Source organism: Dendropsophus ebraccatus, chromosome 4 (assembly GCF_027789765.1).
Source record: "Dendropsophus ebraccatus isolate aDenEbr1 chromosome 4, aDenEbr1.pat, whole genome shotgun sequence".
Lineage (NCBI taxonomy): Eukaryota > Metazoa > Chordata > Amphibia > Anura > Hylidae > Dendropsophus > Dendropsophus ebraccatus.
In genome coordinates this window covers 41,854,557-41,880,952 of record NC_091457.1, presented here as the reverse complement: position 1 = coordinate 41,880,952, position 26,396 = coordinate 41,854,557, and the positions used below count along the sequence as shown (strand labels likewise).

The following is a 26,396-nucleotide window of genomic DNA, read 5'->3' as shown; positions in this document are numbered from 1 at the left end:
GAAGAAACATCTGCAGTGAGAAATAAATAGCTTCCCATATAATATATGGACGGCTCAAGCTTTGTGAATTCCTCAAGCAAGTAGAATAATTCTTTTTGAAAAGCATTCTGATTTGGTGACTATTACTATTAGAGATGAGCGAGGCGGGCTTCTTTTAGCATCGTACAAAGCAGAACGATAGGCTTTTGGATCCTGCTGTCTGCCCGCTCAATAGAGCCAAGGTGGAGGCAGGCCGAGAACTGCCTGGAAAACATGGATACAGCCTTGCAAAAAATGGATACAGCCTATGGCCATGTTCACACATTGAATGACACAAGTCGTTCCGTGACCCAGCCGGGTCACGGATCGGCTGGTGTCAGAAAAGATCATCCCGTACAGTACTGCAGTACCTGCCAGATGATCTTTACTGCAGTTGAATTCGGATGCGGGCCTGCATCTGAATTTGGCGCTGCACTCAATGGAACGTGCAGCTGGAGCCGCATGCGTTTTTTTGCGGTGCCCCTAGTGGTCCCGGCCAGAGTGTATACTATGTGTATACACTCCAGCCGGGATTCCCTTTGAATGCAGCACAATGTGGGTTAAGGATAAATCACGTCCGTGTTGCAAATCGGCAACAACGGCGGTGATTAATACTTTACTTGCATTGTGTGAACATAGCTTATTTTTGCATCCATGTTTTCCAGGCAGTCCTTGGGCCATCTCCACCTTCTCCATGGAGCAGGTAGACACAGGGATTCAAAAGACGATTGTTCTGTTTCTTGCAAAGCTAAATAAGCCCGCCTCACTCATCTCTAATTACTTTTACCAGATATTTTGTCTAGGGATGGTCCGAACCGAGTTCGGTTCGGGTTCGTACGAACCCGAACCCTAGGTAAAGATTCCCGCTGTCTGACTCCCGGATCCAGCGGGAGGGCCGCCTGGAAAACTGGGATACAGCCATAGCCATAGGCTGTATCCCAGTTTTCCAGGCGTTCCTCCCGCTGTATCCGACAGCGGGAATCTGCTGCCGAGCGTTCGGGTTCATACGAGCCCGAACCTCGGCAGGTTCGGACCATCCCTAATTTTGTCACTAATTCCACCTTCATACATAAAAGGTTTGCTTCATGCTTCGCTGTGGACAAAATATGTGTGTGGTATAATAAAGAACCTAGCTATATGCAGCAGAAATCCAATCTGTGTGATGTGTTACACTACTATCAAGAAACTCGACACTATTAAACAACAAAAATTCATCGGGAGATTTATCAAACTTGGTGTAAAGTGAAATTGGCTCAGTTGCCCCTGGTGTACTCTAGAAGGGTAAATTATAAATTCCCCCGTGCTAAAAACTGTGCCAAAATTGGTGTAAGGTAAGGGTCCTTTTACACACACAGATATCTGACAGATTATCTAAAAGATTTTTGAAGCCAAAGTCAGGAACAGACTATAAACAGGGAACAGGTCATAAAGGAAAGACTGCGATTTCTCCCCTTTTCAAATCCAATCTGTGAGATAACCTGTCAGATATCTGTGTGTGTAAAAGGACCCCAAGTCAACTAATAGGAAGGCAGGGAGGTGTGGGAACATGATAAAGAAAGTGTACTTACCCATTCCGTGCCTCCATAGCGCCACTCTACGGTCTCTCTGGCAGCTGCCTGCCATTTTTGCTCGGCATCTGGGTATACCACATACCTGGCTCCTGCAATGTCACGGCCCGGCTGATGCGTTGCCTGTTCAGCTACTCAGTGACTGTAGAGGTTTCCTGTCCCAGTCACTGACTGGCTAAGCGAGGAATCAATCAAAGGGTACGTGATGCTGCAGCAACAGGTGCTGCTGGAGGCCAGCGTTAGGGAGATATTGGTAAGGGGAAAGAGGATGCGTAAATAAATAAATATATATATATTTTATGTTCCCACAACCACAATGCCTTCCCACTTTCTCCAATAAAAAATTAATTTAGTGGAAAACATGCCATGCCAGGTAAGGTGTCAGAATCTGATTACTTTTATTATTTCTACTGCTGCTCTTTACTAGATTTTGTCTGCCAACTTTCATCAGTGCTCACACACTATAATGTCCAACTATAGACCCATTCCTTCTTTACTTTCTGTTGTGCGCCTGGTAAAAACTTTGCTTACTTCAGGTAGCCTTCTGTTTATCAGCCAACCACTAAACCCTTTCCAGTCTCTCAAAAAATGCAAAAAAGTAAACCAACTACTAATATATTTAAAATTATACAGTACGAAAAAAAAACAGTATAATAAACCAGACAAATCAGATTTTTTAAACAAAATTTTGAGCTGCAATGACATATGTCTGTCAGTAGGACGGCTGTGACAGCAGTTCATCAATGTCCACCTTGAGGTTGGTGGTGGACAGGCGTAGTGCTTGTAGTAGCGTTCTGTTTGATATGTTATTCCTGTATTTAGATTTTATATGATTTAAGTCAGAAAAGGACTTTTCACAGATATAGGTGCTGCCAAACATAGAGGCAATTTTTAATCCCAGATCTCTTAAATTAGGGAATCGCTCCTTGTCAAGAAGCTTAAAGAAGGGCACCCCTACCTCTGTCCTTGAGGCAAGGTACAGGTCTGCCTGTAAGTCAGATAACTCCAACTGGTAATGTACATCAGCGTTACTAATATCAACAGAGAGCGGATTATTGAACAATCGGAAACTTGCGCTTAGCTCACTGAACTCTTGATACCTCCCGTTAAAGTTTTCAATAAGAGCCTCAATCTTTGGGATAAACCTGTTGAAATCCAATAAGCTTCCACTTCCTTTGACTTCTTGGAAGAGTTCATTGCAACACTCAAAATTCATCAGTTCATTCTGTAATAAATTTAATTTGAGCAACATAAGTTTGGTCCTGAAGCCAGAGATGTGCTTATATAGCTGACTGATGTTCTGCTCCTTTTCCTTCAGACTTTTGTTCAAGGAGTTTAGAGTCTGGGTAATGTCTGTCAAGAAGGCGAGAGAACACAGGAAGTCAATGTCACACAGGCGGTCTTCTAGGAAAGCATCAGATTTTAATTCTGTCAGAAAAAGGTAAATTTCTTTTCGTAGTCGGAAAAACTTACAGAGATAATTTCCTTCATTTAACCATCGGACATTCCTATTCTGCGGAAAATCACAGCTAGCGGCTTCAAGCTCCTCTAAAAGAGCTTTAAACCTTCTGCGGGTTACTCCGCTTTTCTTGTCTCTAATCATATGAGTAATTTTTATTACAACCTCCATTATATCAGACATTTTTAATAAGGTCCCAACCAATCCTTCCTCGTGAACAATACAATGCAACGTCAAGCATCCAATGCAGTCTCTTTTTAACAAGCCAGAAAGGCCGGAGTTCTTCATGACGGTGGATTTCGCACTATCAATAATAATACTTACACATCTATCAAAACCACCATGATCGGCCATGGCTATCTTCATCTCCTCGTAAATATCTTCGTCTTTCGTTGAACCCTGCAGTGGCGTCAGATGTAATAATTCTTCCGATATGCTGAAGTCTTCATCAACCATACGGATACACACTATAAGCTGGTTGGTGCCGGTGATATCGGTGTTCTCATCTACTGCAATTGAAAAGTAGGTGCAATTTTTAACAGCCTCATGAACTTTTTGAGTAACGTACTGATCCATGACTGAAATTCGGCGGGCGACAGTCTGATGGGAAAGTGACACAGACTCAAAGCACTTGGCCATTTCCTCGCTGCCAAAGGCACGAGCCATTTTGATGGCGCAATCTTTAATAAACCCTCCGTCGCTAAAGGCTTTTTTCCGTTTAACAATTTCCTCACAGATAAGGAACGATGCCTTTATTGCTGCCTTCTCTGTGTTCATGGTAGGCATGGGTAACAGAGTCTGGCTATTCAGTTTGCTTTTTAAGTCATTGATCACTGCTACTCTTAAGTCGCCAGTGTATTTGGAGTACTGGAATTCATGTTGAGAGACATAATGTCTTTTTACGTTGTATTCCTTGCACACTGCTAAAATCTGGAAGCACACTAAGCACTGGGGTTTATTCTTGGTTTTCACAAACAAATAATCCATTTCCCAGCGCTGCTTAAATGAACGATTCTCACTGTCAACCTTCCGCTGCCTGGGGGTGCTGTATTTTGGAGAGAAGCCAGAAGGAGAAACCTGGAAAAAATAATGGGTAAAAACGCACACCCTGTAATGTTACAGCCTACTAAACCAAAGCAAAGTCAGAAGACAGCAATACAAGTACATCACACCCTGCTATGCTTACATATGTTCTGAGGAGTCCATTGTTGAGGGGTGGGAAAGAGAGGCACAGTGTGTTCATACATGGGTAAGCCTCAAGATCACGGGACATGTGTAGACCCTATGCAAATATCTGTGTATTCCTTTTTTAACTGGATTCTAGCCCATTTAGAGACCATCAGAATGGAGGCCAAATTGACACGTGTTTGTCCTCTACTGGGTAATGGGACTATGCTTGCCATCCACACAGGGAGATGTGGCATAAAACTAGACTCAGTGTGGCTCTTTTTTGTAGTGTCATAAAGTTTTAAATCAATGCACTAGCCATTAAAGGGGTTGTCCAGTTTAGAAAACTTACTATAATTAATCCCATTAGGGAATTTTGAGTTAAACAGGTATTAAGGGGCCGGGGAGTATTTTTTTAAATAATTAATTAGGCTGTTTTAAAAACAAACAGACAAAAAAAAACTATACTAACCATCCCCACTCCCGCTATTGGGATGGAACATGGTCAAACTGGCCAGCACTTCCTGGTGTTGTTACAAGTAAATGCCCACTCAGCCAATCACTGGCCACAGTGGTGCGCTGCCTCACCAAGCAATTCCTTGTGCCACCGATACTAGGTATTAAAGTGGGGGAGGAGAGTATGTGTTTTTTTTTTTTCTTTTTTACATCAACCAAAGCATTTTGAAGTGTTATCTGACACAAAAAATACAGCCTGCTTTTTGTATAGCAAAATAAACTATACTGCCTAGATTAGTGCAGTGCAACTGAGCTGGGAAAGGGCATCATAAGGGGAAGTTACTGGAAGCAGCCTAAGGGCCCTTTTACACAGAAAGATTATCTGACAGATCATCTACCAAAGATTTGGAGCCAAAACCAGGAACAGACTATAAACAGAGATCAGGTCATAAAGGAAAGCCTGAGATTTCTTCGCTTTTCACATCCATTCCTGGCTTTGGCTTCAAATCTTTGGCAGATAATCTGTCAAATAATTTTTCTGTGTAAATGGACCCTAAGGACAGTTACAAAGAAAATCTCCCTCTAGCCACTTAAGGCCCTATTCCACCAACAGATCTGACGACAGATTATCTGCCAAAGATTTGAAGCCAAACCCAGGAATGGATTTGAAAAGAGGAGAAATCCAGTCTTTCTTTATGACCTGTTCTCTGATTATAGTCTGTTCCTGGGTTTGGCTTCAAATCTTTGGCAGATAATCTGTCGTCAGATCTGTTGGTGGAATAGGGCCTGCTGTCCGCCTCACCTACTGGCCGCCCGTACGGCCCGGACGTGCTCCTCCAATCAGCGGAGACCAGGAGCGTGGTGCGCTGCGGCGGGCCGTAGAACTTTCCCTGCGGCACACCCGACCATGTGTCGCGGCACACTAGTTGAAAATCACTGCTATAGATGACTGCAATGTATATATCCTATATATATTAGGGGAAGTGATGTATACATGGCTGCTATGTGTATCCTATATATATAGGGGGAAGTAACATATACATGGCTGCTATGTATATATCCTATATACTAGGGGAAATGACATATACATGGCTGCTATGTGTCTGTAAAAGCTGTATCCAATCCTGGGAATCTTCTTCTAGGACTGGATCCATGTTTTCCAGGCACCAGGGACAGGGCGGCATGGACTTCAAAGGCAGCCAGCTGATAAGCAAATTGCCAAGCTAACAAAGCGATTTTCTTCCTTTAGGCTGGGTTCACAATACGTATATTTCAGTCAGTATTGTGGTCCTCATATTGCAACCAAAACCAGGAGTGGATTAAAAACACAGAAAGGATCTGTTCACACAATGTTGAAATTGAGTGGATGGCCGCCATTTAATGGCAAATATACTCCGTTTGCTGGGTTGGACACTCTAGTGGGGCTATGGACAATTTACACCAATTTCAACTTTAAACACTGAATCAGGGCATCTGTGGAGAGAAGCACAGGAGAGAAGCATGGGGAAGAGAAGCACAGGAGAGAAGCAGGGGGGAGAAGTATGGTGGAGAGAAGCACAGGAGAGAAGCAGGGGGCAGAAGTATGGTGGAGAGAAGCACAGGAGAGAAGCATGGGGGAGAGAAGCACAGGAGAGAAGCAGGGAAGAGAAGTATGGTGGAGAGAAGCACAGGAGAGAAGCATGGGGGAGAAGTATAGTGGAGAGAAGCACAGGAGAGAAGCATGGTGGAGAGAAGCACAGGAGAGAAGCAGGGGGCAGAAGTATGGTGGAGAGAAGCACAGGAGAGAAGCAGGGGGCAGAAGTATGGTGGAGAGAAGCACAGGAGAGAAGCAGGGGGCAGAAGTATGGTGGAGAGAAGCACAGGAGAGAAGCAGGGGGGAGAAGTATAGTGGAGAGAAGCACAGGAGAGAAGCATGGGGGAGAGAAGCACAGGAGAGAAGCAGGGAAGAGAAGTATGGTGGAGAGAAGCACAGGAGAGAAGCAAGGGGGAGAAGTATTGTGGAGAGAAGCACAGGAGAGAAGCATGGTGGAGAGAAGCACAGGAGAGAAGCAGGGGGCAGAAGTATGGTGGAGAGAAGCACAGGAGAGAAGCAGGGGGCAGAAGTATGGTGGAGAGAAGCACAGGAGAGAAGCAGGGGGCAGAAGTATGGTGGAGAGAAGCACAGGAGAGAAGCATAGGGGAGAGAAGTATGGTGGAGAGAAGCACAGGAGAGAAGCAGGGGGGAGAGAAGCACAGGAGAGAAGCAGGGGGGAGAAGTATGGGGGAGAGAAGCATGGGGGAGAGAAGCACAGGAGAGAAGCATGGGGGAGAGAAGCACAGGAGAGAAGCAGGGGGAGAAGTATGGTGGAGAGAAGCATGGGGGAGAGAAGCACAGGAGAGAAGCATGGGGGAGAGAAGTATGGTGGAGAGAAGCACAGGAGAGAAGCAGGGGGGAGAGAAGCACAGGAGAGAAGCAGGGGGGAGAGAAGCACAGGAGAGAAGCAGGGGGGAGAAGTATGGTGGAGAGAAGCATGGGGAGGAGAAGCACAGGAGAAGTATGGTGGAGAGAAGCATGGGGGAGAGAAGCACAGGAGAGAAGCAGGGGGGAGAAGTATGGTGGAGAGAAGCACAGGAGAGAAGTAGGAGGGAGAAGTATGGTGGAGAGAAGCACAGCAGAGAAGTAGGGGGGAGAAGAAAACAGGCCCAGGTTTCACACTGAGTGAGTATAAATATATTTAGAATCTATATTATTAACTATATGTATAATATGTACTGTTTTAGTGTCATTTTGTGCCATTTTGGTTGGTGGTGTGCCCCGGGATTTTTTTAAGTATAAAAAGTGTGCCACGGCTCAAAAAAATCACTGATCTATAGGTTACTTCCCCATATATATATATACAGTGGTGCCTTGGATTACGAGCATAATTCGTTCCGGGACCGTGCTTGTAATCCAAATCCGCTCTTAAACCAAAGCAAAATTTCCCATAAGAAATCATAGAAATGCAAACAATTGGTTCCATACCCCCAAAATAATGATTTATTATTCTGAATAACAGGTAAATCTAATGAAACAAACATTCAGAAACAGCAGAATATGTGATATTATAAGTTACTGTACAGTAATGAGGAGGATGGGAAACACAAGGGCGGACAGAGACTGCAGGAAGCATGAAGGAATGAGCAGGGCAGATGCGAGCACACATAGCAGCCATGTATACGTCACTTTTCCTAGTATATAGGATATATACATTGCAGTCATCTATAGGTTACTTCCCCTTATATATAAAGAATACACATAGCAGCCATCTATATGTCAGCTCCCTATACACATGGCAGCCATGTATATATAAGCAGTAAGCCACCTGTATTGTGTATCTATAAACCAATACAGGTGGCTTACCTGTATCTATATATGTATTCAGTGTAATGATTATGACTTCTCCCAGCAGCCATGAGACCCCTATGCTTCCCCTGCACCCCTCACCAGGGACAGCCTAGCAGAGGAGCTACTCACCATAGTGGCCTCCATGGCTGCAGGCTCCTCAGCTTGGGAGGGCTCCATGGCTGCTGTGCCCCGGTCCTGCCCGGTGAACCCTGCAGCATTGCCCCTACCCCAGTAGTGGGGCTGATTTACCACTCGGCTGCTCGGTCCTCCGAGCCTACAGGTGTCGCTGCTGCGCGCTCTCACTGCCTGTCCTCACGCTCCCTATGGTACGGAGAGCTTTACTGTATCCAGGATACTGGGTTGTTTAGGCCTCCATGTCCATAGATGTCGCTATTTTGTCCCTGTCAGAATATGTCCCCACAAGCTCGCCGTACGGGAAGTATAGCCACTAGGGCTGTCAGTGGTAGGAGAAGGATTAGTGTGTGTCCACTGCACGGCCTGCCTGGACCTCCGAGTCTGTAGGTGGCGCTGCACAGCTGCTCCAGGAAGTGTCTCCCAGCCGTGTGCTGAGTGCTGGGAAGCAGGACACGGCGAGGAAATGGCCAGCAAAGTGATGTAAGTACCGGGGTTCGGTGGCCGCGGCCGGGGGCAGCCTCAGTATGGATGGACAGCTCTGCCGGCTCCTTCTATAGTGCAGTGTCCTCCGCTCCGACCTGTCACGCGTTATCGCAGAGCAAACTTAATCTGCTTCCTGCCGGGGGTGACCTTAGAACAAAGAGTGATCGGAGTGCTGATCCCGGGGCCATCTGCCGCCCTCACCTCCGGCACTACAGCCGCATGCTGCAAACAAGCCGCCCTGCTTTATGTCTATGGACATCTACGCAAGTTTCCTAATATATATATAATATTATATAATTTGTTATTTATACTAATGGGCTGCAGGATGTGACCCCCTTTTAAAATAGGAAATCAAAGGGTTTTCCCTGCCTTTAATATTGATGGTGGCCATTGGTGTGCGATTGTTGTGGACCTGAGCCCTGTCACTCCACACTGTGAGGCTGTGTTCACACATGCAGTAATGCTGCAGAAATGGCATCACTTCATTGCAGTAATTTATCATCAAATTGTGGTCCGGCCGTCCTTAGCTGCCGTAATGCAATAAAACTCCATGTGTGAACATGCCCTGAAGGCACGCCGGCTGTCAGCTCTTCTCTGTACATTTGGTAGCGGCTCCTCCTGTCATCTGTAGTACCAGCCACGACCACTACAAAATGTATAGCGCTGTAGAGGTTAATAAAGAGATCACAGCTTGTTTAAAGCGAGTCTGTACCCACAATCTGACCCCCCAAACCACTTGTACCTTCAGATAGCTGCTTTTAATCCAAGATCTGTCCTGGGGTCCGTTCGGCAGGTGATGCAGTTATTGTCCTAAAAAGCAACTTTTAATCCTGCAGCGCTGTGTCTAACAGCCGGGCCTTACATTTGTATATGCATTAGGCTGGCACCACCTCTCCGTCTTTCCTCCCCACCCTCCTCATCATTAGGAATGATCCAGGAACATTTACTGCTGTTTGAGCTTTGCACAGGTGTATTAACGATCCAGCCCATGTTCATTATACACACAGGTGGGGAATAGGAAGCAATCTGCCTGGCTCATTCCTAATGATGAGGAGGGTGGTGAGGAAGGACAGAGAGGGTGTGCCAGCCTAATGCATATACAAATGTAAGCCCTGGCCGTTAGACACAGCGCTGCTGCATTAAAAGTTGTTTTTATGACCATAAGTGCATCACCTGCTGAACGGACCGCAGTACAGATCTTGGATTAAAAGCAGCTATCCGAAGGTACAAGTGGTTTGGGGGGGGTCAGATTGTGGGTACAGAGTCGCTTTAAGTGGACTCCCACCTAGCTGATATTGATGCCCTGTTTTAATGGTGCGTTTACACAGAGAGATTTATCTGACAGATTTTTAAAGTCAAAGCCAAGAATGGAGAAATCTCATTCTTTCCTTTATGACCTGCACCCTGTTTATAGTCTGTTCCTGGCTTTGGCTTTAATGATCTGTCAGATAAATCTCTCTGTGTAAACACACTATTAGGGTGGGTTCAGACTACGGAATCCGCGCGGATAAATTCCGGTGGATTCCCTAGCTAGTACCCGCTCGCAGCGATGTGCATCTCCTCCCGTGCCATGGACACCATTTTATGCACAGGCGGATTCCGCATTCCGCGAAAGAATTGACATGACACTTCTTTTGGCGGAATGCGGAATTGGGCCGCCCATAGAATGGTGTCTATTGAGCTGGCGGAGAGGTGCACGGCTGTGAGCGGATACTAGCTAGGGAATCCGCCTCCGCCGGAATTTATCCGTGCGGATTCCATAGTCTGAACCCACCCTCAGGCCTTATTCGCACATCGCTTAAAATCGTCCGTGGTCTCAGATCCGCGACCATAGACTATTTTAGTGCCCATTAGGGCCAATGTGTGCATTTATACCATCCGTGCAGTGATCCTTGCCGTGAAAAAATAGAACATAGTGCGGATCATGGCACAGATGCCACGCCTCGCTCCTGTCACTGCTTCTGTCTCTCCCCCTCCTGTCACTGCTCCCATCTCTCCCTGATCAGCCCCCAACACCAGCCCCGGACAACACCAGTGCCCCCCAACCTGGTGCATCCAAACAGACTGATACAATCAACAGACTGTTTTTCACATAGAGGACAAAATCACACTCCTTGATAAACACTGGACATGTGAATGAGGCCTTAGACCTGTGCGGTTTTCTTGTTAATTAGTTATCTGTTAGAAATAGATGACTATATAGCCTACTGACTCTGAGTGTTACCATTTGGAGGGGCCGTAAGCTGTGATTGGGTAGTGTCACACAGTGTAGGGACGAGTCAGGTCAGGAGGGGCCTCGGGTCTGCTGTAAACACTTGTGGTTTCAAAAAACTTCCCTCACTTTGATCTGTCTATATGATCTATAAGATACAGGATTTGTAAAGTTACCTAAAGCCTTGGCCACTTGGGGTAGGGGAACTCCTTCTCCAGCAGCAGAGACTGATACCAAGAGGAAACACAGAAAGTGGGGTGGGCTTTAGCCAGTCGTATGTAGGGGAGGAAACCTGAACTGTCTTGCTGCCTCCTCTCAAGAATAGATTCTGTCCCCCAGAGGGTCCATGCTGTGTCTTTTACAACCCATAAGTATGTGTACATAGTGCTACCTATTGAATGTAATTCCATTTAGTCATCATTATCAGCAGTTCACTGCTTAGTCCAGGGCTGCTTTTGTGATGTAACCCTTCCTTGCTGTGATCCTGCAGCTCTTTGTGTCTTATTTACTTACATATCAATTACGTATCGCCTTACAAAAGTGTTTCAGATCCCCTTTCTTCTCCATGTGCCATCTATAGTGTGTAAATAATCCCACATCACAATACCAGCCTTTTCACTCCAGTGCACTTTCACCAACACTGAGAGGAGTAGTTGCTATTCTGTGATTCATGGACTCAATTACAGAAGTAAGGAGCACTAACATCAACCTTGTCACCACTCAGATGTTTACACATCTTTGGAAAGTACAGGTAACAAAACAGAAGATGTATTTGAACGTGCCAAAGATAAAACAGGGTGGATCAGCTCACCTCGCATCTGTGGAATCTGGCCTTTGATTGTAGTTGATGGAGGGGGTGCATGATATATGATCCAACAGGATAACTATGTCTAAACACCATGGCACGAAACGTGTTGGTTCCACGATTTCAACTGCATTAAAGAGAACCAATTGGCCCAGTTGGGCTGATATGGTTCCCTGGAGCAATGTATAAAGCTCCTGCAGCAGCCGCTGCACGTACCAGCCGCGGCAGGAGCTTTATACCGGGGAAAAATTACTTTTTTTACCCCGGCTCGTGACAGACACAAGCAGGGAAGTAGTCATCTGGGCGGCTCCCCTCCCGTGTCTAGTCACAGCGCTCTGCTTATCAGCGCGCTCGGAGGGGATGATTGACAGGCAGAGAGGCCAGAAACGGACCTCTCTGCCTGACATTTATCCTCTCCGAGCCCGGTGACTAGACACTGGCGGGGAGCCTCCCAGATGACTACTTCTGCGCCCGTGTCTGTCACGAGCCGCGGGAATAAAAGTAATTTGTCCCCAGTATAAAGCTCCTGCTGCAGCCACAGCTGGTACGTGCCACGGCTGCTGCAAGAGATTTATACAGCGCTCCTGGGAACCATATCAGCCCAATTGAGCTGATTGGTTCCCTTTAATGTATAAAAATTATGTTGTATTCTTAATTTTCCACACGTCTGGGAGTGCTGGATCATACACCCCATTTTCCCTTTTTAGATTGTGGAAGCAGCATAGAGGTGTTGCAAATTTTAATTGAGATCCGTGTTTACACTGGTAAATTCACACTATTCCGTGCAAAATGTTTGAGCATTTGCTGCAGGAATTATTCACAGTGAATCCGACCCATGTGGCCCTACCTTGTAGGAAAACTAAAAGATTTGCTTGCTATTACATGATCTGGTTACTTCCTACTCAGGTTCTGCCCTCTGAAAGGGGGCGTCTATCGTCTATGTTGGAGAAGTCTCAGGATTTCCTGCTCACATAGGAAGGCAGCTCGTATCATTAACATCCTGTGGAGTCACCAATGTCCTAGTTGTAGGATACTGTCTCCCATCTGCTAGGGATCTTTCTTCATCTCTGGGTTAGGCTGCCAGGGTAAAAATAGAACATGCATAGCGAGAGATTTTACCTATAAAATCCATACGATTTCTCAGTCTGTCAAGCTGTAAATATCCTGCTCACCCATTTCTTGTCTGTATCTATCACTACGGAAGCTGAATGATGATGACCAGCATTGACACATTACAGTCCCTACAAGGGTTGTCACTTAAATGTCTTGAGGTGCAGTGGACTTTCAGGACATTACATTGGAATCAGGGAGGAAGCCCCTGCAGTTCTGATGGAGGCTCATCTCCCCTGGTCTGATATAGTGAAATCTTACAGCCTGATCCTTCATTCCCTCGACATTTGCCATTTGGGAAAATCAAGACCCCCCAATACCTGTTAGAGGGTTATATATGGTGGGGTGTTTGGCTGCATGGTTTTGTTACGGTAACCTTTCATAGTGATGACAAGGTGATTCTAGTGCTCTCCCTGCCCAAGAGTTTCCTGCAGGGTACTGAAAAGAATGCCCCGGACTGAAAAGGCTGGCAAAGTACTCAGGGAATATTTACACAGTACAACACTATAGATGGTATATAGGGGGTAGTTTTATTATTGGTGTTATTATTGCACTGATTGTGCAAGGTTTAACGTGACAAGGAAGGAAAGCAGCAACAGCATCACAGCAAAGCAGGGATTACATCGTATAAATAGCTAACAAGCTATACAAGGGATAGTTGCCCAGAGCTTTATGGTTGATCGCTTAGAGGTCAGGAATAGAGATGAGCGAACTCAAGCATGCTCGAATTCGTTTGTTCAGCATTTGGGCTGCATCCATCTTCTTCAGCCACCAGTATTAAAAGGCCAAATGATCGCATTCGTGTATCCTTGAGTTGCCCTCATTAGACAGGCTCTCCCCCATCTTCTGCTCAAAGCACTAGCTAAGCCCCACCCCCACATCCAGTGTCATGTCTTGGTGTCTCTTATACTAAAGATGGACTGAAGCTAACAATAGGCAATGAATACCAAATTTAGTGAAAATGAGACCCTCAGCGGATAAATTAAAGGAGAACTCCGGCTAATATTTTTTACAAAAGTATTGTACAAGTATTATACAAATCACCAATATGCACTTATGAGGGGAAATGCACATAAAGTGCTTTTTTCCCTGTACTTACTACTGCATCAAGGCTTCACTTCTTGGATAAAATGGTGATGTCACGACCTTACTCCCAGAGCTGTGCGGGCTGTGGCTGCTGGAAAGGATTATGTCAGAGGGATGCTCAGTGTCCCTCCAGTTCCCTGTGTCCCTCAGTGTCCCCCAGCCATCCTCTCCAGCAGCCACAGCCCGCACAGCTCTGGGAGTTGGGTCGTGACATCACCATTTTATCCAGGAAGTGAAGCCCTGATGCAGTAGTAAGTACTTTATAAGCATTTCCCCTAATAAGTGTATATTGGTGATTTGTATAACTTTTGGGGGGCAATACAATCCATTTTTTCTCTTCTTCTCCTTTAATTAATTTTATTGGTGTCATATAAAAGCATAAAAAAATGATTTTTGTAGCATGTCTGCTAAATGAGTGCAAGTTGTGTGTAAAGTTAATTGCTATATAGTATCTTGCAGAAGGTCAATGCTCCTGTGGTTCTTTACAGGTAGTTCTGCGTTATAAACTTTTTTTTTTCTTTCTTTTCTCTTTTAGCCCTTGTGCTAAATGGAATGTTGCTGCTGAATTGTTAGAACATTGAAGGGTATGAAGAAAAGACCATGGGTGCAGAAGTTAGAGAGATGTAGTCTAGAATCACTTCCATTCATTTTATTGACATTTCTAGAAAAAAATATTTAAAAAAATTACATATACAGTGGTGCCTTGGATTACGAGCATAATTTGTTCCGGGACCGTGCTTGTAATCCAAATCCACTCTTAGACCAAAGCAAATTTTCCCATAAGAAATCAGAGAAATGCAGACAATTGGTTCCACACCCCAAAAATAATGATTTATTATTCTGAATAACATGTAAAACTAATGAAACAAACAATGAGAAACAGCTGAATATGTGATATTATAAGTTACAGTACAGTAATGGAGAGGATGGGAAACACAAGGGCTGACAGAGACTGCAGGGAGCATGAAGGAATGAGCAGGGCAGATGTGGGCACAGTATAGCAGCGCTCTCTGTCTGGGGAGAGAGGGGTTACAGCTATGCAGAGATTACCTCCAAAGTCATGTCCCCTGATGCAAGTCCCAGCCTCAAGTGGATCTGTTATGATTTGGAAGGTGAGGGAGACTTCCTGGGTCAGAGTACAGTGCTGTAGACCCCGCTATGCAGACCATCCCCTCGCGCTCTCCCAGTCCAGGGAGCTCTTAAACCAAAGCAATGCAATCAACGATCATAATAGCAGCGTTCTGCTGCCATCGCTCCTTGTAATAGGAGTCGTGGCAGCAGACTGTCGCTATCTTCTATGGGCCGCCTGGACGATTTAGTGATCACCCGGGCAGCTCCCCGCAGGCCCCGGCTCCTACTACCTGCTTGCTGCAGGTGTGTGTAATAGCGCTGGCAGCGAGCGGGTAACGAGGAGCAAGCGAGTGCTGACCTGACAGGTCGGTGATCGTGTGCTCCTCTGAATCGCTCCGTGGAGTAGACACTTAATAAGCTAAAGGGTATGTCCCACAAAAACATCTTTTATTGTCTATGAATAGGGTAGGAACCCCCGCCGATTGCTATACTCATACAGTGAGGAGGAGTTTTAATTGGACAGTGGTCATGCATGCCACCTGCCAGACTTTTTACTGCCCATGGGGCTTTTAGAAAACAGCCGAGTATAGTGCCCAGGTGTTTTTGTTAAACTCGAAGAAGGACATGGATTAGTAGGCTTTACCACTGATCCAAAAAAAACTCCTCTTCACTGCAGTCATGGGGTTTGGATCTTTTTTTAGTGGTTTATGAATGTCCCAGCAATCATACCACCTTGTGAATAAACCAGTGGTTGGACAAGCACCCAGCTGCTCAATTTAACTCTATGGGTCTGACAAAGATAGATGAGAGAGCATGTCTGAACGCCATTTGGTTTGGGTCCCAGCAGATTGGTGATGAGCGGACTTGCCAAACGGTTTGTATTCAGCAACGTTCTCAGAACACTCACTATTTGACTCCCGACTGCTGTAGACGTTGGGTGCCGCCCTAGGTCTACCAGGAAAACATGGATACAGCCTATGGCTTTATCCATGTTTTCCAGCACTCCCTAGAGCAGCATTCAATTTCTTCAGCCACCGGTAATCAAATGCCAAGAGTTCAGGTTTGAATATGTTGCTGAACCCAAACAGTTTGTCAAATTTGCCCAACAGTAGTGATGGGTAGCATTGGTGGGAAGATACAATAGTCTTTTTTTTTTTTTCTTTTTAATAATTACCAGATAACTTCTACAGCAGCTGGTTTATGTCTTTTTAATACTTCATACCACTTGTTCATTTGAAATTAGACTACATTTTACCTTGGTCTATAAGGTTCAGGGATGTTGTTGTTATACTGTATTGCCACCCATCTTACATATTGATCCATCCTCTGCAGGTTTGGGTAAATGCTTTTATTTGGACATGCAACAATAATTTACGGTAAAATTCCTTTAATCTGGAACCCAGTACTCTGAAAATCCTGATAATCTGGCATCCACTCAAAATGGTTGTGAATCGGACTTTAATCCAGTGGCGACTAATAGCTTAAAGTCTCACAAGAGCGGAAAAAGAAGACGGAACAACAAAAAAGAGTTCAGAGAGTTTGAGGTTGAGAAAGCTACAAGACGGCAGGGAGACTCGGGAGGATTGTAAAAAAAAACACACTGACAGCTTTCAGGATGGAGTCCCAATCTATTCAGGGTCCTTCTGTCAAAAGGAAACATGTTACACTTACAATTCCTCAAAAACTAGAAATAATCAGGAGACTTGAAAGTGGTGAAAGCCGCACCTGCATTATGGAGGAATACAACATTGGCTCGTCCACCATCTATGACATTAAGAAACGTAAGGACCAACTATGTTCCTTTGTAGCATCCAGTGAAACCATGAGAGGCCTTATGAAGCGACAGACGTTGAAGCAACCCAAACTAGCTCAGCTGGATAAGGTGGTGTACATGTGGTTTTCTGAAATGCGATCTCAAGGAATAGCTGTGACAGGGCCCATGATTATTGAGAAAGCCAAAGCATTCTATACAGAAATGGAAATTACGGAAAAGTGCATATTTTCCGAAGGATGGTTGAGAAACTTCAAAGAACGCCATGGTATCAGGAAGATGTCTAGCACTGGTGAACTGTGTTCAGAAGATGCAGAGACTACAGAAGGGTATAGTGAATTTTTTAGTACACTTTTAAAGGAACAAAAATTGCTACCAACCCAAATTTATAATGGTGAAGGGTTTGTAGAGGAGTGGATGGTAGTCGATAAGGACACACCTGTTGTTCAGTACAGTGAAGACGAATTTCCAAATGCTAAAATCCTTAAAGTGGCAAGTGATGATGAAGAGGAGGAGGTCATAGCAGAGCCTAAAAGGAAGTATACCTGGAATCAGGCTTCAGAATTCATTACCAAGTTTGTTGAGTTTGCCGAAACCAATAGCCATTACACTCCATCGGAAGTCATGAATCTTCGAATTATACTTGATGATTTTTACCAGAAAAAGGCTTCTTTCATGAAACACATGGGCAGATGCAAAAAGCGCACCAAAATAGCATCCTCGCGAAAGTCCAATCCAACTACCTCTATCATTGTCAAGATTCCTGAACGATCCATCTCACCCGTGTCCATAGAATATAAAGTGGCGGAGCTTGGTGTATCGGATGTTGCAGAAGCAGATGTCAAACTAGAAGACACCTCTGATTAGCTGTGCAGCCCAAATTTCTGAAAGGGTCATTCCTTGTTTACAGTAACTTCTCAAGTTATTTGGCCCAGGAACCCCATAGCCAAATCTCACATACCTATGTAACCTGGACCCTAGAGTAAGTGAAACTTAGTTGTGGGGTTCCTGGGCCAACATGTCCTCAAAACTGGATCTTCAGCTTTGAGTGCTATTATAATTTAAGTCTATTTTAAGTTTTATTTAATTTTGTACTATTCAGCTTTAGGTTTACTGACCTTTGTTTTTACAATTTGAAAAGTTACTGTAATTCAACTTTTTGTAGAAAATAATAATACAGTGATAGTAGCACGTTTCATTTCATTTTATTTTGGACTGCACACTAATCTCCTTTTCTACCAGTCTTCCTGAGGATATCGGATCTTAAAGGTATTCTTTCAACTTGTTTTCTTAACTCTTAATAATCAGTCTGGAATCACGAATATTCAGTAATCCGGCACCCGTCAGGTCCTGTGGGTGCTAGATTAAAGGAATTTTACTATGATGTAAAGTAATAAGATACTGTCAGTCAAGTCTGTCAGTAGGGTTAGTCAAACTCAAGACTTGAAAGGGAACACACAGACAAAAGAACTCCGTCAATCCAACTCCAGCAATGCTACTTTAAAGAGGACCTGTGGCCCTGTTAAGAAAAACCTGTGTCATCGTCATCCCTGGGGAGCCACAGCTAATTTGGGCCTAGGTTAGTTCTTAAAGGGGTTATCCAGTGCTACATAAATATGGCTACTTTTTCACCACTCATCTCCTGATTTGGTTGGGGTTTGAAACTCAGTTCCATTAAAGTAAGTGGAGCTTAATTGTAAACCACACCTGAACTGTAAGGCAAAAATGGGGGAAAAAGTTGCCATGTTTTTGTAGCGCTGGATAACCCCTTTAAAGGGGAGAGCCTCAGGTTCTTTTCCTATTGAGAGCAGTGGTGACTACCCCCTTGACATTCTATGGGGTGTGGAATTTATTAAGGAGGGAGACATCACTGCTGAAGGGCAAGATCCTGAGGATCTTGGTGAAATTATTTTTTTTTCTTCAGATCAACTGGTTTCAGAAAGAGTTGTAAATTACTTCTATTTAAAACTCTCCAGTCTTCCAGTACTTATCAACTGCTGTATGTTCTGCAGGAAGGGGTGTGTTCTTTTAAGTCTGACACAGTGCTCTCTGCTGCCACCTCTGCTCCTGCTAGAAGCTTTCCAAAGCAGGAGAGGTTTTCTATGGGGATTTGCCACTGCTTTGGACAGTTCCGGTCATTGACAGAGGTGGCAACAGAGAACACTGTTTCATGGTGCGTTCACACCTACAGGATCTGCAGCTGATTTTCTGCAGCAGATTTCATTTAAATAACTGAACACAGCATCAAATCTGCTGCAGATCTGCTGCAGATCCTGTAGGTGTGAACGCACCCTCAGACTGGAAAGAATTCAGGACTTCCTGCAGGGCATATAGCAGCTGATAAGTACTGGAAGACTTTAGATTTTACAAATTTACAAATTTGTATAACACTCTGACACTAGTTGAGTAAATGAATTCCTCCAGAATACCCCTTCAAGACTCTTAGCGCACTGGTTGCTATAAATGGGGGGCTTACAAAAAAAGAAAAAATATTAATTACAGCACAGATTTGTTTTCCCCACAGAGGCCACAGGTTCCTTAAAGGTTTTACATCTGCCAGGCAACCCAAGTCACGTTGTCTAATTTTTCCCCATAGTTTGTAATGGTCAATATCCCTCTATGTAGTGCAACTATCTGGCTGATAGGGTCATGCAAAGAAAAAAAGGGGTTGTCTTTTTTTTGTTAGAAGGATCCCTGGGATCCTTGGCAAGTGTTCTGTTTCTCTACATAAATTAGATATGGTATCCAATAAAATTAGTGGGCTACTTATGTAAAGGTGGCCATACACCATCAATAACTGTAGGCCAACAGTTCTCCCTCCTCTCCCATACGTGTAAACATTTGGCACTGCCAAATGTTCATGCGTTCCCTATGGGGAGATTTAAGCCGCTGTCAGACTGCTCTGGCACCAGCTTACCTGCCTTAGAACAATAGGCCTCGGCAGTAAAAATCCATCACGTCCAACTCCTATTACCACTGACATCATCTGATGGTGGAGACTGGGGAGGCTGCCAGACATCTTTGTATTGACGGCTTAACCAGTTGCTGGCCACCTTTTGTATAAGGACCTCTTACTGGGTTCTCCAGAGAAAGAGATCCTCTTTGTAGACACTCCCTACCCCTGTTATTTGTTGGAGGTTCTGAATGAACATCTCCATGCTGGTGTCACTGCTGGATGAATATATGAATATATATTTATTGGCATTGTCTGTGTTTATTATTATTATTATTATTATTAATATAATAATAATAGCCTTTATTTGGGCCATGAATAGTGTCAAGGAGGCGGGGCCTATCATTCCCTGGGTCACAGCACCAGTACGCCTCAATGTGCTGTATTTTTTAATAAAAATAAAAGGTATATTGTGAATGCTTTTATTGATCTCTATGCAGCAGTGCCGCCAGCTTAGTAGGTGGTTAGGAGGGGACAGTTTCCCTTTAATAGTCTTTGAATTTTTTGAGTATTTGCGTTTTCTAAAACAGACACCCCCTTTAATTGAGTTTTTTTGTAAATGCAATTGTATGATATATTTGGTTTAGTTTGCATCATGGCAACTCAGAACCATGGGGTTATCCACACTGGTGCAGAGAAGTGGAGCTGTTGTCCAAAGAAGTTCTTACCAGTGGAAAATGGGTTTCTACAGGCAATCACTCCACGTTTCCTATCAGTTTGGATAGTTCTGCCCCTGTGTCTTATCTGCAAGGCTACTTAAAGGGGTTTATCCAGGATGAGAAAACCACAGTGCCACCCTTGTCCTCAGTTTGCATGCATCATTGCAGCTGTAATACCAAACACAGACTGAGGACAGGTTTAACACTGTTTTTCGAAGAAAGCTGCTATAGCTTTTTAATTCCAAATAGCCCCTTTAAGGGAACCTGTCATAAGTTTAATGCGGGAAACATTGACAGACTCCATTATTGAATCCAGCTGTGATCTGCTCTGCAACGCTGCAGTGTTTTATAGGATTCAGATTAGAAACTAACAAGGACCAGCTATGAGACACCAAAGTGGTCCCAGACAGCTACCTCCCACCCCACTGGGCCTGACTGACAGATTTTTTCCTATTAGTGTATAGGGAGAGATCTATCCACCAAGGCAGCTCGGGGTAGAGAGAAGTCTGCCGGGACTCATACAGTGACTCAAAGGCCTGTTCCTGGACAGTTTTTATACATATGGATTCTCCAAAACTTAGCAGCGTTTGTAGACAGTTGTACGTTTAAGAGTCTGCCCATTTCCTGCTAACCATGGTTCAGGCAACATGAAGCCGATTGCTGCAGACTGTCATTGTTGTGTAACCTTTTTTGCAGGCAAAGCTCATCTTATAGATCTCTTTGTATAGTGATATAGTATGTCTTCATTTGGATATACCTCTGCACATCTAACCATTTGTTCTGTATACAATATATATTTGTTCCTCTGAAAATGTGCAATACCTTCTTAAGTGTAAAGCCGGATTAGCTGGAATTGATCACAGGAATATGAAACCTCTGAGTACTGATGTAAGCCAAGTTATTTGCAGCATTATTCTTATATTATCCTTTTTTCTTCTCTTTTAGATATCCCCTTTACCAACTCGGAAATCCACAGCTGCGTGTGTTCAGGACCAACCTCTTTATGACCCTAGTGAGACCTGGTAAACCGCAACCCCCAGACACAGTGCAGTTCCGTATACCTATAGAGTAAGTGTCTATATGTCTGCCCTCATCCCTCTATGTGTGTCCTCTACACTAACCACAAGGAAAGTTATCATTTGTTCTCTAAGTACAAAATGGAGCTTCTTTCTTGTAAACTATATTGCAATCTAATCTGTGGGGGGTGGACCTTCACATATCACTAAAACCCCTTTAATGGTCCTTTTACACAGAACGATTATCGTTCGAATTTGCACGATAACGATTGAATTCGAACAATAATCGTACATGTAAACGCAGCGAAAGATCAAACGACGAGCGAGAAATCGTTCCTTTTGATCTTTGAACATGTTTTTAAATCGTCGTTCGCAAAAAATTTGCAGATCGTTCCGTGTAAACAGTCTTTCACCGATTTAACCTATGTGCGAGATAGGCTTAAGCGACCACAAAACGATTGCAAAACGATTTTTCTGTACGATATATCGTTCCGTCTAAACGCTGATCGTTATTAAAAAAAAAAAAAAAATCATTACTTCGAAATCGTTAATCGTGCGATTGGGCGAATTATCACTCCGTGTAAAAGTACCATTACGTGGGCCAATTATCACTAATGAGTGCCGGCTGCTCAACTATAGCGACACGATCAGCAGGTTCTGCCCAATGAACCTGCTGATATGCCCCAAAAGTTCTTTACCTGATGACTGCAGGGCTGTGAATCATTCTCCTTTTCTCCCCCACATTCTGTAGATAGCCCCTATGCTAATCAGGGGCTTGGTTGCATTTTGGGCATCAACCAATGGCCTGGAGCACCAGCTGAGCCCGGATTAACCTATGAATATGCATAGTGGGCGGCCCAGATCAACCCCCATTGACCCCTTGAGGAGGTTACTCCGGTCCGCCCACTATGTATATTCATGTATGCCTAGTGAGTGGCATGGGAGGGGGCGGGCTGGTCTGGCCAAGCTGGTGCTCCGGGCTGTCCGGTGACGCCCCAAATGCTCCTAAGCCTCAGATTAGCATAGGGCCATTAGGGGCTATCTACAGAATGCGAGGGGGGAGTAGAGGAGAATGATTCACAGCCCTGCAGTCATCAGGTAAAGAACTTCTGGGGCATATCAGCAGGTTCATTGGGCAGCACCTGCTGGTAGTGCCGCTTTAATTGTGCTGTCTGACGGTAATGCCAATCTCGAACGTGTCCTCAATGTACTGTAAAATACCAATAGAACTGAACCTCTGACATATTATAACATATAAATTTTATTGTTAAAATTGCAAAAGAATAACAAAATAATGAATAAATACACAATGAACCATGGCTGACAAGAAATATTAAAAACGACAAACATACAATGAGGGGGCTGCTGCAGATGGACACAAGTAGATAAATTAATAAATAAGTAAATGGTAGACTAAAGTGCTAAATACAGTACCAAGAAAGCTATAGGTAAATAGTATATACTAAGCAAGCCAAAGGAGTGCAATAAACAATTCATAAATTACAGCTGATAAAAGAAATTACTAAAGTGTCCTACCATAAATAATAAGGGTCAAAGTGTCCACCGGCGGCCCCCACCCCAACGCACGTTTCGGCGTAGCCTTTTTCAAGGGGTACCTATCTGCTGGAGGGTCACACTATAAATACCTAAAATGCCACTAAAGGGGCCAATCACCCACCCGCTCCGCACGTGTGGTGTATCACATAAGATCACACTACCTGCTAAATCGAGATACTGCTTCCGGGTGCGACCGACGTCCGCGCAAATGGCGCAATGTGATGACGTCCGCATGGCCGGTCACATGACATGCCGGTCACATGAGATACCTATATGATGCGGACGCGCGCCGGTCACGTGCGCAATATGATGACGTCCGCATGAATGTGTAAGAATAGTCCATCAATGTGTTTTCCTGAAAAACTCTTTCAGGGTGCGTTCACACCTACAGGATCTGCAGCAGATCTGCAGCAGATTTGATGCTGTGTTCAGTTATTTAAATGAAATCTGCTGCAGAAAATCAGCTGCAGATCCTGTAGGTGTGAACGCACCATCAAGGAGTTTTTAGTTACAGCATAAAAATCTTAATCATTGTGTTTTGTACAGGTCAACAGTTTTTTATATATTTGTGCATATATAAGGTCTGCCCTGGTCATGACCATGGAGCATTAAATAAAAAATTAGGCCTGGAAAAGGACTGTAAAAAGCTTTTTGTTTGGGGTCTCATTGCTGCTCTGTAATATTCTCATCACATCTTCACTGACATTCTACATTTTTCTCCTATACAGGATGACAAAGTTTGATGTACAGAACTATTTGCAGCGTATATACAATGTGCCTGTCGCTGCTGTACGTACCCGCATCCAGTATGGTAAGTACATTCACAGCCCAAGCCTAGCTGCCTCTTATCTCCTACTAGAAGTCAGTGCTGCTGCTGCTGCTTCTATAGAATTGGATTGCCCACACTTCAGTGTAGTGGGCTAGCTATAGTCGCCTGCACTGTCGAGCACTGGTTTAGGCCCCCTTCACATGTCAGGAAAATCTATCCAGATTTCTTATCAGGAAATCCGAATAGATTTCCTGACCCATAGGGTTCTGTGGGGAATGGACACCCTTCAGGATTTTTCCTGAAGACTGTCCATTTCAGAAAATAGACCCAGAAGTTATAGGACGTGTCCTATGTGACAGCTACACTTCCCATAGGAACGTTTGTAGAGACAAGAGTCACTATACATATTGTGCAAATGATATTTATCCGTTTCACACCTACAAAGACTATCTGGTACCACAGCAATGTAAATGAGAAATGATAATACCAATTGAAAAATTTACTAAAACTGTTGTTACACCATCACAAAATACAACATTAAAAACAAGACTTTGGGAGGCCTGTTAATACAAAGTGCTTGTGCATTTAAAAAGTAAACCAATTTACAGCATAAATGCATGTCATAAAGTGCTAGTGCAAAAAAACCATCATGCTAACAGTATGCTAAAAAGGGTTATAGCAAATACTATAGTACAGATGCTCTATACAAACTCTTAGTATCAATTTACAACCTTATGTCCCAGTCCGCTGACCCCCCACCTAGTACTCGCTGTTTCACCGCTACGCTGTTATCGATTGTCCTATAATTGTGTGGAATTCCATCACAGGGGTCTATGGGCTATCTGGAATTCTGGACATGCACATCCAGTAACTATCAGGAATTCCGGATGCACTGCCTGCTAAAATGGGTAAGAGCCACTGGGTGTCGACACTGGCTCTTGGACTGGATGTGCTTCTAATCAGGAGCAAATACAGTTAAATGTGGCGCTTTTTTTAACACAGCCAAGTGCCATTGGCTCCCAGCGTAGTCAGTCGCTCTTCTGGCCTGGGACAGCTGTATGCTTCCTGCCAGTAGAGGCCGCTTTATTCCCCCCCACACGCACACATTGCAGTGCATGATTGATGTCACTTGCATGCTCCCAAAGCCAGAAGACATAAAGAGAAGCCGGACTGGAGCACCTCTGCAGCAGGTGAATATAGTTCTTTTTCCTCCATTTTTATGGTCAGGAAACACAGATTTTTTTTCTGAAGCCTCTGTAAAAACGGCCACGGTTGTGCCTAATAGGTGAGCACAATGCATTAAGGGAGCTTGCACTTTCTATGCTCAGTTTTTGATAACTAGCAGTTCGTCGGGGTCTGACCACTGACCCCATCACCAGTCATGCTCATTCCGCCACATTCACTGCCTGTGGGACTTGTGAACAAGCACAGCACTCATCTGTGTTTGGGAGTCTCATAGAGAGGGAATGGAGTGGAGACTGAACATGTTCACCGGGGAACAAGAGCCCTCAGCTCACATGACCACCACCGATCAGCTACTCATTACCTATCCTATGGATTGGTGCTAACTTTTAATCTTGGGATAGCCCTTTTATGTTTAGATTCAGAATTAAGCGTGACTGCTCTGTATTTTTACTAAAATAATTCTCATCTCTGTAGGTAGCAACCGGAAAAGAAACCATCTAAACCAAAGAGTGAAGGTCCCCGACTACAAGGTAGCCTATGTACAGCTGGTGAGTATGGCTTCCTAATCGGATCTGCAGTAGGGCTTGCTCATGGCTTTTACATTCTGCTAAGTCGATGGCCATATGCATTGTCCCTTTATTATAGCGAGTGGCCTGGATCTGTACAATGAGGCTGTTGTCTTGTTTCCTTTGTGGTGCCAGGCCTCCTAATGCTGCCTGTCTGCTCCCAGCAGTCAACAACACATGTTTGGTGACTCAAATGTTCTGAGCTTTGAAAATGAGGGTTGTATTGTAATGCAATGTGTGTTTACAACAGACATCGTTCCTGGATTGAGTTACAAGTGTCTCTGATTCAGAGCTTTAATATTTCCTGTGATGTGCCTGTGATATCGATAGTGCTTTAACCATCTCAGTCTGTTCTTCTTTGTTGTCTGCACCCCACTCATGCAAAGAAATCTTTACACCAGGCTCTTCCCTCACCACTTAGCCATGACGTTCTCCCTTTATGTTGCTTCTTCTTCCCGTAGTCCGTAAGAACGCCTCTGTTTGACATCTGCCTCCGTCAAGTTGTGCTGACAGCTTATGTCTTTCTTCTCCACAGGGCCAGGGTCAAACCTTCCAGTTCCCAGATCTCTTTCCAGAGAAGGATACCACTGCCGAATCTGGATCGTTTGAAGAACTGCAAGATGAGTTTATGGAGAATGAAAAGCAGCGCCAGCTGAAGGACCCACGGAGGGGTGGGCTTAATGACTGGTTTGGACTTTGATGCTTCTGTTTGATGATTCCATTCACCCTTACCTGATCCAGTCCTTCACTCTACTACTCCCAATATTCAATCCTTTGTCCCATGGCCAGGTTATCATGTACTTATGTACTTTTAAGTTTTCCATCATGGACACACTGATTGTCAGACTGACAACTAAAGAGGGCGCTATCACTTATTATTATTATTACGTTTTTGTAAGCAGAGTTTATTAAGTATTGAATTGTTATTTAGGACTAAAAAATGATTTAGGACTGAACAGACTGCGAATAAACCAAATTTATGATGA

General features: G+C 44.3%; 2 protein-coding genes across 4 annotated transcripts; one reads left to right on the top strand and one right to left on the bottom strand.

Annotated features, from left to right (window-relative positions):
• Positions 1–1,063: 1,063 nt before the first annotated feature.
• Positions 1,064–8,825, bottom strand: LOC138788119 (general transcription factor II-I repeat domain-containing protein 2B-like). The gene is made up of 2 exons (XM_069965660.1): positions 8,162–8,825; positions 1,064–4,122 (listed from the first exon to the last, which is right to left on the bottom strand). Exons 1-2 carry the CDS (start codon positions 8,207–8,209, stop codon positions 2,299–2,301), a joined length of 1,872 nt encoding a protein of 623 aa, XP_069821761.1. The 5' UTR covers positions 8,210–8,825; the 3' UTR covers positions 1,064–2,298.
• MRPL23 (mitochondrial ribosomal protein L23) lies at positions 8,354–26,396 on the top strand. Of its 3 annotated transcripts, XM_069965672.1 has the most exons (6): positions 8,400–8,647; positions 16,267–17,974; positions 21,263–21,385; positions 23,619–23,701; positions 25,319–25,392; positions 25,946–26,396. In XM_069965672.1, the coding sequence occupies exons 3-6, from the start codon at positions 21,321–21,323 to the stop codon at positions 26,108–26,110; spliced, it is 387 nt and encodes a 128-aa protein (XP_069821773.1). In that variant the 5' UTR covers positions 8,400–8,647; positions 16,267–17,974; positions 21,263–21,320; the 3' UTR covers positions 26,111–26,396. The 3 variants fall into 3 exon arrangements, with proteins under 3 accessions (XP_069821771.1, XP_069821772.1, XP_069821773.1); XM_069965671.1 differs by lacking the exon at positions 16,267–17,974 and having other exon boundaries at positions 8,399–8,647; XM_069965670.1 differs by lacking the exons at positions 21,263–21,385; positions 23,619–23,701; positions 25,319–25,392; positions 25,946–26,396 and having other exon boundaries at positions 8,354–8,647; positions 16,267–17,972.